Genomic DNA, 11,788 nt, shown 5'->3' with positions numbered 1-11,788 from the left:
CTGGCGTGGGGGCCACAGTGGCGAGGGCCAGGCCTCCACTCCCAGGTCCCGATGGGGAGCACCACCGCCCCTTCCCTCTCCCGGCCGCCACCCGGACCCCGCTGCTCCTCAGCTGTCCTGCCCAGGACTTGGGCAGAAGCAGCTGCTTATGGAACTGTAAATTCCCAGCTAATATGAAAACCCCCATCTAATGTCTAAGTGTACTTCTTCACACAATTTCCAAAGAGACTTGAATTAACCTTGAGGTTAAAGAGGAATCAATCTTTTCATGGTGTGAATTTTCCACACAACACCAACAGGGATACATTGAAATGCCAGGATACTGTGCTAAAATGTCAGCTATTAACACCTGAACTGTATTTTTTTTAATATTTGGCCAATCCGGGCTTCACTTCATTGCAGCATACGGGGTCTAGTTCTCCGACCAGGGTTTGAACCCAGCTCCATGCCCTGAAGGGAGAGCCTTAGCCACTGCACCACCAGGCTAAGCCCCCAGGCCTGAACTTTCAAGAGGGTAAGGCCAGAGTGGGACGTCTCTGTGGTGGCTCTGGCCCCTCCGCTACCATACTGGGGCCCAAGCAGAATCACACCTGTGGGCAGGTACAGCCTGTTCACTGAGCAAACGGAATGGACAGCAGCACGGGCTAAAAACCTCCAGAGTTCACAGTTAGAGATGAAAGGCTGCAGAAATGTTTATTGAATACAGTGCCAGGTTTATAAATAAAACTTATTTACAATTTCCATAGAGTTGGTCCCCCATCAGAGAGGTGGTTAAATCCCCAAACAGTTTATCTCAAAAGATTTACAGAAACATTCAAGTACATCTCCTTCGCAAATCGCCACGGTGAAGGGTGACTTCCGTAACAAGGGAACTACCACCATCTTGGCTACAGACGTGTTTAACAAACATTATAATAAATTTGGAGAAAGAACACACACTCCACCGCCACTACCTTCTTCCTCCGAGGGATACAGACAGCAGAGAACTTCTGTCTTCTGCAGAACAACTTCAAGGGATCAGTAAGAGCTAAGAGTAACCGCCAGCTGAAGGATAGAGTAAGACACATTCGTGGAAATCTAGTCACTGCCAAAAGGATAGGTGTATTTAGGATATACAGTAACTACTTCAAATGTTGAAAATGACTGAATGAACCAGGAGCAGACTTGACCAAATTTACATTCTTTGTTCAGGAGGAAGTTCCCAGGACTGCCGAGGGGCCGCCAGTCACACTGCTTCTCCAACGGCCCAAGGCGCACCAGGCCGACTGGACAGCCCTGCGTGACGACGTGGTCACGAGTGCAGTCAGACATGCATTTATAAAGAGGATATAAAAATATGTACAGTAGCTAGTTTTCAGTGTTTGAAAGTTGCTGAAAGTCACCAATTAAAAGTGTGCAAAAAATTCGTTTGTCAAAAAACCAGGAAAAAAAAAAAAAAGCCTTCCTTGGCAACAGTGCATCAGAAGCCCATCTGAAACATCCAGACACGGCTGCTCGACACCTACCCCGAACAGATGGAGAACGCAACCACGAGCGTGCGCGCCAAGGGCTCAGCCGTTTTCTATGGCAAGTCTCAGGCTCAAGCGGATGCCAGTTAAACTAGTCACTCTATATGTATATAAATATATGTATATGTATTTATAGAGCAGTTAGAAGTGGGGCCAGAGTTTACAGGAGTCTGGCCGAGTTTCAGAGTCGTGCCCCCCTCGCCCAGCTCATCTCCTCACAAACCCCCGTGGACTGCAGACACCTGACCCTTGGGGGCTGGTCGTCTCCTCCAAGGCCAGGAAGTCTCCAGTGGACTAAGCTTCCCCTCGAGGCCAAACTGGAACTCAGCACCCCCTGGGGTTACGTTTCTGGTTCCTAAACAGGATCCTGGCCACTTAAGAATCTGGCTACAAGGGTGGTCTTTTAGGAAAGGCTATGGGACCAACATGGAGTCCACTCAGCTTCTAGAAAAAAAAGACATGGTGAAAGGGTTAAGATAGAAGGCAAAGTTCCTGAAAAACAAGCCAAGTTGTCCTTAACCCTTTTTAAAGCTACCAAGAAGTCACTGGCCACAGGCCTGACAATGGGTGAAGTCTGGCTACTTGACCTCCCAGCAAGAAATATTCAGGTTATCCACTTCCTCAAACCAGAAACCCCAGTCCTATCTCACCAGGAGAAAACCTCCACGGTACTGAGATGCTCCTTCCAGATTCAGGGAGTTAAGGAAGCCAAGCCTCGCCCACGATGCCAAACTCTCTTCTACCGACCACCCAGCCTAGAGACCAGCAGCCAAGCAGAGGGGCAGGCTCCTCCCCATGGCTCTGACCCACCCCTCTGGCGGGGAAAACGAAGGAGCTGCAAAATGCCAGAGAGACGGGGAGCAGGAGACGGAGAAGCGCAGGGTCTCCATAAACCAACCCTGAAGGCACCCGATGGGCTGCAGAGCGCATCTCACCGCCTCGCTAGCAGCCTGCTGCTGTTCCGGTGCAAGGGAAGACCTCCCACACAGGAACACTCAAAACCCAACCTCCTAATAAGATGCAACCAGTTAACACCCTGAAAAATGCACACTCAGCCTTCAAAGAGTTCTGCACTAAATCCAATATGCTTTTTAGGGGACTTTTAGGCAGACCAATCCCACCACCAAGATCATTACCAGCATCTCTTTAGTTTTAGTTACAGTTTCATAAAGAAATACAAAATTCCCTCTAGGCTGGAGTTTTACTTCCAAGCTGGGGGTTAGAATTGGTTCTACTGGGGGCAGGGAGGGGGTGGGGAAGAGCAAAGTCAAGTTAAAAAGTAGAAGTCTAAAGTTAAGTACAATCATAAATTAAAAATTGTGCATCAAAAGGTGAACGGTAGTGTCCGTTAGGCATGAAGAGACTGGCTTAGAAAAGTGACCACTGCTTCTACCACACACAGCAAGGATTCAATTACAGACGCACTAAGTCATCTCTTGCACAGATGGTCTCAAAGAGTCACATAAAACAGGTAATCAGCAGCACAATTTATAAGAACCCCTAAATACATGCTTGAGAGAAAGTGGTTTTTGTTTTTTCCTTCAAGAGCTCTACTGCCTGAATAATCATTGTTACCATGATTCACTCCCCCCTCCCCCCAGTGAAAATACAAATAGACCCACATGTCCGTAAACAAGATGAAGCCATCAGTATCTGCTTGGTTTTGGGCAAGGTCTTGGGCTCAGTGGTTGGTGCTGGGATGCATGTCTGTGTGGGTGGGGGGTACCCAATGCTGGGCTGTGGGCGTTTTTAAAGGTACACTGGCCTCCCCTCCGACTGGCTCATCCCCGTTTAGGTCTGAGCTTTACAAAGCATTTAACACCACTTTAAGTTAATGGTCTTTTTATTGGAAAAAAAAAAAAAAACTAGCATTTACAACTTGGAATGGACGTAAATTGTAAATTTCTTGAACAGCAATGTTGATGGTTGTGCTGAAGTCCACAGCCACAGCCTACTCTGCCGGCTCCAAGTCATGGTTCAGAAGGTTTTAAAAACAGAGAGTCCAAAGATGCTCCCTTGGTAAAAGTTTCTTTTTAAAAATTTGTATGAATGGTGATAGCCTGACACCCATTCCGCTCTAGCACAGTGCAGACAGGGTGTGTCACGGTCACCAGGGGACGACGAGGCCCATCCTGCCGCAGTGGGGCTGCGCCCGGACAGTCCTCCTACAGCACCCTGAGGTGAACCAACCTTGAACGCCCCTCCTCAGTAAACCAGCTACGACAATTTACACTAACAATTTGAACTAGAACCCCTTGGAGTACGTTTTGAATTTGTTTTTTTCACTTTTTCATTTTTAATACAAACGCCTGACTGTGTTCAATTGTCAAGCTGCATGCATGAAAAACTGGCCAGCCCAGACAGTGTTATTAATCATGAGCAGATGGACCTGCCAGGAGTCCACTAAGCGCGTCCTTATTGTTAAGGTAGGACAAGTATTTATATCGGAAAACTGATGTGGAGCTTGATCTTTAGGGGACAGGACCACCAACCAATACATGCAGAATTTTTGTGTGTGTGGACAGAAGGTACTTTTGACATTCAGTTTTGCTATATAGAAACAGAATGAGTAAATGAACATTTTTTTTTTTTTTGCAAGAGGTAAGTAAAAGATTCAATTTGATTCTTCTAGAGGGGGGGAAAAGGAGTTGAAAGTAGGTCTTCATTTTGCAGTCATCATCTGTACGAATTCTGAAAAGACAAATAATCATAACTTTCAGTTACCTTCAAATGCAGCATTAATGAACGTAACATCTCTAGTCTGCATAAGGGAAAAACCCCTAGCTGCAGTAGTTAACTTGCTCACAGACCCTAGAGGGAGGACCATTACAGAGCAAGCTGAGGAGAGGCGGGGTTTTACCTTCGTAGTTGACTTGCCCGTCTCCATCGATGTCCGCTTCTCTGATCATCTCGTCTACCTCCTCGTCGGTCAGCTTCTCTCCCAGGTTTGTCATGACGTGGCGCAGCTCTGCGGCGCTGATGTATCCATTGCCATCCTGCGAACAGGCCGCGCTGTCAGGGGCAGGGACTCGGTGCCGCGTGGCCAGCAGGGCTCTGACCGAGGCGCTGGCCCTGTGTGCACGTGCCGGCTCTCGAGCTCCCCCTCCACCACCGAACACATGCAGGCAGGAGAAGCCGCAGGGGCGTTTACAAAGCAAAGGAGTGGCAAGTCACAGCCAAGAAACCTGGTTCAACATTTCTCTGCTATTTATTATGCTTACTCTCTTACGATAAGGTTACTGCAATAAGTCAAGATATTTCAAGTGAGATTACAGACGGTGAGGCAGGTAGGTAAAGTGTTCTAACTAGAAAAGCTTCTACAAACGATGGGAAAGTCGTATTTCACTACAGTCAGCAATGCAGACACAGGGTTACCTTGTCAAAGACTCGGAACGCCTCGCGGATTTCTTCCTCACTGTCGGTGTCTTTCATTTTTCTAGCCATCATAGTCAAAAATTCTGGGAAGTCAATGGTGCCATTACCTCAAATTAAAAAACAAAACCTTGTGTAAAATAAGTGCTCCAGTTAACGCCACTCAAGAGAGGTAATTTTAGAATCACTTTATAGAACAGTAAACATTTGCTAAGACAAACTGATGAATTGCTTTATCAGGTTGAATTACCTTAGATCTAAACTATTCAAAAACTTCCCAGGGCAATTTCACATGATTCATGTAACTCAAACTAGTAATCAATGGCCAGGACAGCATTTAATGATGCAAAGGAAACTGCACACACAGCTTCTTGGCCACTGAAAGGTGTGCACAGTTCAGCGGGGGGGGAGGCCACAGCAGTGGTGGCTGAAATCTTTCCACTCCCAAGGGAGGCACCTGAGACCGCCTTCCCCCAAGTCAGGGAGATCCCTTGGATCCAAGTCTGCCTATACTAGTGATGCTGGTGAAGGCCCATCCCTGAGCCACCAAGGTTTTTAAGGAAAAACCAAGTGGGAAAGACACGAGTGGGGAAAAGATGACTCATGCCAGGGGCCATGGATGCAGCAGAGTCTTCCCAGACACTTTATGGGAAGTCACCTAGCTATCTTCTCCCAACTCGGTATCTTTATTTCCTACTAAGGGCATGGGCTCGGAAGCGTTTCCTCAGCTCAGACCATTAACAATCAGAGAACTGTCAGCAGAATCTGTTCTGTGGCCAGTATTCCAAACTCCTCCTTTAAAACCAACAGACGAATACGTCACAGACGAGCCACCAGATCAAACAGTGTGACTTGAACTAAACAGAAATAAAAATTAAATCAGAAGGAAAAAAGCCTTACGTGAAGTTACTCTTTTTCACCAGTACCTTTAAAACAAAGTAATAATTCACAGATTCCTTCAAAGCGTTTTGGCCTCCAAATATTTAAAGCATTATTGATGCTCATGGCAAAAATCAGTTGTCTGAAATGATCTCTTATAGCCCTATAGCGATGTCCTTCAGCGTTTCAACACTTTCACTCACTGCAAATGTTAGATTCTATAGCTTGAGAAAACCTCCCCTCCTTGTTCCATACAATCGGAGGGCCTAATGCATTTTGCCAGTCCCCAGACAGTTTCCTGGGCTAGACTATAAGAGAGCCACCCTATGTTCCCAGATGGCTGATCACCTTAGCAGTCAAATGAGACAGAACTATGAATAAACCTCTTTCTCCAAATTATTAATGATAAAAACAGTCTTTAGAAATAGCTCAAATGGACTTAAACCACTGTTAAAGAGCTGACTCCAAACCCCTGCTTCTAAATATATGTGACCAGCAGTGTTAACTGTTTTATCACATTATGCCATACTTTTTTTATTATACCATATTTTTAAATGGCTACTATCCTATCAAGCTGATCAAGAAAGTCTAGATCCAAACTGTTCATTCCGATTTCATCTTTTCAAAATTTACTAATGTTCTACAATGTTATGTTTATAGATTTAATTTACTTAAATGTATTATATAAACCAAACCTACTAATTTAATACTATTTCCAAAGCACACGGTTCTTCTTTGGGGGGAGAGGGTAGTGATTAAAAACTACTTACTGATAGAAGCAAACAGTAAAAAGGTCTCCTGTCCACTGCTCTGGAATCCAGAGAACAAATGACCCAACAGCCATTTGCTTCTGGCTCCACGTCCTCCTAGTAGCTTCTATAAACCTAGTTCCTTTGGTCATCATGCACCCCACCCCCAAGCCTCACGTGATCCCTGAAATTCTCTTCAATAAACACATCGACAGCTCACACTGTACTCACTTTTATACATTAACATCTAAGAAGATTCTTCTCCCACTTCACTTGGGGTTTGTCTTCTGAGATGACCAAGCTTTTTTAAAAGGTCTATGGCTGTTTGTTTTTACTTTCCCCACAGCACTCAGTGCAGACTCATGGGCCAGTTGATAAAAGACTGAGCTACAGGTCATGGCAACCAAAGAGAACAACCCTGTGATCTGATCCAGGAAACGCTCTGACAGCAAGCAGGGCTAGAGGCAGGCCTGCAATCTTCTATTTTAATTGTCACAGCGGTAAGGAAGCCACAGAAAGGATCTTTGCACACTTTCCTTGATCTCGACACCTGAAAGACAACCTGGTGACGTGTCTGAACTTGAATTACACAACACCGCACTCCTTCACAGTTCCAGAGCCCTTACCATCAGCGTCCACCTCGTTGATCATGTCCTGCAATTCGGCTTCTGTTGGGTTCTGACCCAACGACCTCATGACGGTTCCAAGCTCCTTGGTTGTGATGGTGCCATCACCATCTTTGTCAAATAGGGAGAAAGCTTCCTTGAATTCTGAAAACACAAGTTTACCTTTCAGAATGAATGTCTTCACCCAACCCAGTCACAGCACGCCCATCCCCTGAACTTGCCAAAGCAAGCCAAGTTGTGCAAGTTAGCAGAAACCGCCTGCTCTTTATCTGCAGAAACAAAGACCACAGCAGTCACGTTGGACGCGCCCTCACACAGAACACACGTCACTCCAGGCAACCAGTTCCATAAAACAAAATTCCCACATTTTTAAAGGCTAAGCTTCAACACAGTTTAGTGCCAGGTCCAACCCGACAAGGGAAGGTGGTTCCGCATGCTCCCTGAAGGTCCCTTCCTGTGGCATCGCCACAGCCGTAAGAACGCCTTGTTTCATAGCAACAGGAGAGGCAGGTACCAGAAATGGACAATCCCCGGCAACCAGTGTGTCCTCTCTGCACGGCACTCAGAGTATTTCAAAGGCAATCCTGGTTTCCTGAAGAGAAACCATTTCAAAAACCCCTCCCGGGACTTCCCTGGCGGTCCAGTGGTTAAGACTGCACTCCCAATGCAGGGCGCACAAGTTCCATCCCTGGTTGGGGAACTAAGGTCTGGCATGCCACATACCAAGGTCAAAAAACCACAAAAAAGTCCTCCAAGGAACGTTAAAAGCTAAAATCTACACTAACTTCATTCCCTTCCTGATGATTACGGTGGTCTTCACTATCCTCCTCACCTATTCCCATTTAGAATAGCAAGCACAAGCTTTCATGGTGCGTTACAAAGAGGCGTAAGAATTCTAAACTACATTTCTGAATAGCAGGCTCCATGCAATCTCATTCCATACAAAGCCTAGCACACCTGGAAGTACCCCAGAGTGTAACAAGTGTGTATCCTTAGTTCCACTTACTTTTACATTATCCGACAATCTTTACAAAGACTGACAAGGAGTAGCACTTAACCTAAATATCTCTGCTTGTTGTGTGCGTTTAAACAAAGTGCTTAGAAAACTGCTCATGCTGAGGGGAGAGGGAAGAGTCACCAGAACTGAGTCTACCCAGTCCTGGTCTGCCGAGACCCCCTGTAGCCATCCACTTACCAGCAATCTGCTCTTCCGTCAGCTGATCAGCCTGCATAGAAACAGAAAAGGTTATAACTCAACCCACGGGAGACTGGAGTCAGCATAGCTTTTCCAATTAAGTCTTTTAATAGTGGTCTTTCTCAGCTGCGAAAATTTCAGCCATGTCATTTAAGAGAAACAATTAAAACGCAGGGAACCCTTTATGCTGTTTTAAAAACAAAGGATGACAAATTGGAGACAAGGTCTCACTTCAGGTTTTCTTCTCTGGGCCTACCCGCTCTGCTCTGCGGCGGGTGGAACAGGAGAGTCAGCTCATCATTTGAGAAATGGCACCTCTAGTGGCAACAGGCCCACGGCAGCCGCCGCAGGGCCCGGCTCTGGGAAGAAGAGCGCCACCTACTGCGCGGCGACGCCGCGATCCCCGCGGCCATCCACGGAGGGACCCGACCTGCCGCGGCTGTCCCTGCAGCCAGGACCCGGGCCAGGTCAGGCTCTCAGTGCACCTTGCGCAGCGCTGCGGGCACTCCAGATCTCCAAACTGGCGTTACATAATGGCATTGGCTTGGATTAACAGGCTTTCATATCTATTTTATGAGATACAATTAAGTGGAAAAAATAGATATACAGCAATGGGTTATCCTACCAACTTCATTTCCATGCTTTCCAATCACTTATATTAGGCAGTTATTTGTTAAAAGCCTACCATTTACAACAACTAAATGTCCTTCGTCAAATTATCCTATGATTGAAAAGTTGGGGGGGAGGGAATAATGGAACGGTCCTACAATTGAACTGTTACAAAACTGCAAAAATGAAGTACACAGAAACTACATAATGAGATTGTACCCTCTTTTTTTTGAGAGGAACTATTAACTTTGTTAGAGGATATTTACTCTACCCATTTTAAGAGTGATCTAAGAGCTGCTCCTAATAAACACACTTTACTAGAGGTGGTAATGGCCACGAAGGTAATTTCTCACTTGCATTATTTGGTCTCTGCAACGCTGATCTTGTGCCTCCAGCCATGGGAATTCGGGATCTCAAGGACAGATAACATGTATTTTTATTTTAATGAAGGATGTCTTAACGAAGCCAGTTCCAAAACAAGTCCTAGTAGAAAGCTGATGGTAGTTTACCCGAACTCTCAAATGAAAACTTGCACAATAAGAATGATGTTCCAACATATTGACTTAAGGAGGAAACGTTTTTTTTCAAATTAGAACTGTCTCCTCTCCTCCCTACCCCAGAAATGGCACGCCGGTTTTCTTATACCGAAGAAGACACGAGGATTTATGTAATGCCAGGACTACGTCTCTGCCTCGTAGAACAGGAAGCGCTGCCGGCCACACCTCGCAAGAAGCTGTCACCTCGCCGGGGGAAGTGTCCTCTGAGAGTGGAGATCGAGGCTGTCGGCCCGTCTCGACACAGAAGGACACGCTCACCGCCACAACGCGTCGGCCTCGGGGCAGAGGTGCACGGGCCCCGCCGAGAGCCGCCTCCCCGCCCCGCCGAGCCAGAAAGACGGGGGGTGATGTCAGCCCTGCCGGCTGGGGGATGGCACACCCGGAGAGGCGCACGGGCGCATCTGGCCGCCCGGGAGCCGCAGAGGCGGCGGAAACGGGGAGGGCATCTCCCCTCGGACGGGAGGGACCGCGGGCCGGAGAAAAGTGCCGGGCGAGGTGGCCCCGGGAGCAGGGTGCGGGGCGCCTCTCCTTCCAGGCCAGGGAGACCCCCACACCCGCCGCGGGCGGGGCCCGAGCTCGCCCCGCGCCTTCCACCCGCTTCTGCCCTGCGCGCCGCCACCTCCCCCGGAGCACAAACTTCGCGTCTCCACTGGAGACCGCGGCGCGCGCCAGCGCTCCTCCCCGCCCCCCGCCCCAGTTAGCGCGGCCGAGCGCCTCCCGCGGGGGGGGCCCGCCCGGTGCCCCGCTCGCCTCCACCACCGCGCGGGGCGGGTCTGCAGGGGCGCCAGCCGCCGCGACGCGGGGCCCTGGGCCGCCGCAGGGCCCCGCCCGGGCAGAGCTGCCGGCCCGCCGCTTCCGCCCCCGCCGCCCCCCGCCCCCCGCCCCGCGCCTTCCTGCCCCCACCCCACCCTCCCCGGCTCCTTCCTTCCCGACCCACGCCCGCGCCGCGCCCCCCGGGAGGGAGGCGGGAGGAGCGCCCCGAGGGGACGGCGGCGGTCCCGCGCCCCGGCCGCGGCGACGTGCGCCACCGGCTCGCTCCGGCCCATTCATTCTCCGCCGCCCGCGAGCCGGAGTCGGGCCGCAGCCCCGCCCGGCCCCCAACCCCTAGAGCAGCCCGGGGGCGGACGGCGGAGCGGGCGGGTGCGGGGGCCCCGCGCGGCCAGAACCCCCGCCGGGGGCCGGGCGCAGCCAACCCCGGCCCCACGACGGGCCGAAACGTAAACGGTGCCGCCCGGTCGAGAAAACCGCGAGGCAAACCCAGAGCGCGTCCTGAGCCGCAGCGGCTGCGCAACACCCGGAAGCCAGGAAAAGCCACCCGCGAGGGAAAGACGGGGAAAGAGACAGGATCGGGAGAGCCTGGGCAGGCGGCCGCGGCGCCGACACTCGCCGCGCCCCACCTACCATGGTGCGAGCGAGGCAGGGAGGCCGAGAGAACGAGGGTGGCCGCGCCGGGGCCGGGACCGCAGGGCGCCTCCGCTACAGCTGCTGCCGGGGCGCCGTGTGCGCTGAGTGCTGTGCCGTCGCCGAGCGCCGCCGCCAACTGCGCTAACGGCTTCGCACCCCCAGGCTACCGACACCGCCGCCGCGCCGCGAGCCTGCGCCCCGCGGTATATATAGGGCGCCGCGTATCCCTCCGCCGCCGCGCCGCCGCCTCGCCCTGCGCCGCGCCGCGAGGGCTGGGCCTTGCTGCCTGGCCCCGCCTCCGGCCCCGCCCCCAGCCCTGGCCCCGCCCCCGGCGCGCCCGGCCTCCCGCCGACCCTGCGCGCGCGCGCGGCGGGCGGCGGGGCTGGGACCCCGGCGCGGAGACTCCGGGAGGGGTGCGGGGCGCGTGCCCCGAGGAGTGCCCGAAGGGCCAGGACGGAGACAGAGCGGCTGCGTAGCCTTCGGGGGGCGGCTCCGGCTTCAGAAGCCCCCGCCCCTCGCCCCAGGCGCACCCCGCCGGCGAGACCCCCTCCTCCCCTTCCTAACCCCACCACCCGCCCCTCGCATGTCGCGCCCCGGGGCAGCGGGCTGGCCCTGGCCTCGCGGTCTCCCGCTGGCCCCCGCCGCTGGGGAGACGTGGGCAGTTGCAGGGTGGGGGCGGCCGCACTTCGGCAGCCGAGGACAGGGGTCTGGAGGAAGCAAGCGTCCTCGCGCAAGAAACTGCTTAGACGTTTGCTTTTCCAGTAACGTCGAAGACAAGTGAATATATATGCTCGGTTGCTAAATCCGTGTCATGCTCATATGTTTAGCCAGTTTTACCTTAATGTTTTTACGTTTCCACTGAATTTTTTTTTGTATGTTTGAATAATCT

General features: G+C 51.3%; 1 protein-coding gene across 2 annotated transcripts; it reads right to left on the bottom strand.

The window, feature by feature from the left end:
- Positions 1-667: 667 nt before the first annotated feature.
- Positions 668-11,095, bottom strand: CALM1 (calmodulin 1). Of its 2 annotated transcripts, XM_065941934.1 has the most exons (6): positions 10,897-11,095; positions 8,330-8,360; positions 7,135-7,278; positions 4,884-4,990; positions 4,369-4,504; positions 668-4,199 (listed from the first exon to the last, which is right to left on the bottom strand). In XM_065941934.1, the coding sequence occupies exons 1-6, from the start codon at positions 10,897-10,899 to the stop codon at positions 4,171-4,173; spliced, it is 450 nt and encodes a 149-aa protein (XP_065798006.1). In that variant the 5' UTR covers positions 10,900-11,095; the 3' UTR covers positions 668-4,170. The 2 variants fall into 2 exon arrangements, with proteins under 2 accessions (XP_065798006.1, XP_065798005.1); XM_065941933.1 differs by lacking the exon at positions 10,897-11,095 and having other exon boundaries at positions 8,330-8,366.
- Positions 11,096-11,788: the final 693 nt, after the last annotated feature.

The sequence above is a fragment of the Muntiacus reevesi genome, chromosome 7 (assembly GCF_963930625.1).
Source record: "Muntiacus reevesi chromosome 7, mMunRee1.1, whole genome shotgun sequence".
Taxonomy (NCBI): domain Eukaryota; kingdom Metazoa; phylum Chordata; class Mammalia; order Artiodactyla; family Cervidae; genus Muntiacus; species Muntiacus reevesi.
This window is presented reverse-complemented; position numbering and strand designations above follow the sequence as displayed.

Coding starts and splice junctions, on each gene's coding strand:
- CALM1 (XM_065941933.1), bottom strand. CDS start 8,366: ATGCAGGCTGATCAGCTGACGGAAGAGCAGATTGCTG. Junction 4,991..7,134: donor CAACGAGGTGGACGCTGATG/GTAAGGGCTCTG, acceptor TTTTAATTTGAG/GTAATGGCACCATTGACTTC. Junction 4,505..4,883: donor CGTTCCGAGTCTTTGACAAG/GTAACCCTGTGT, acceptor GCCTGTTCGCAG/GATGGCAATGGATACATCAG.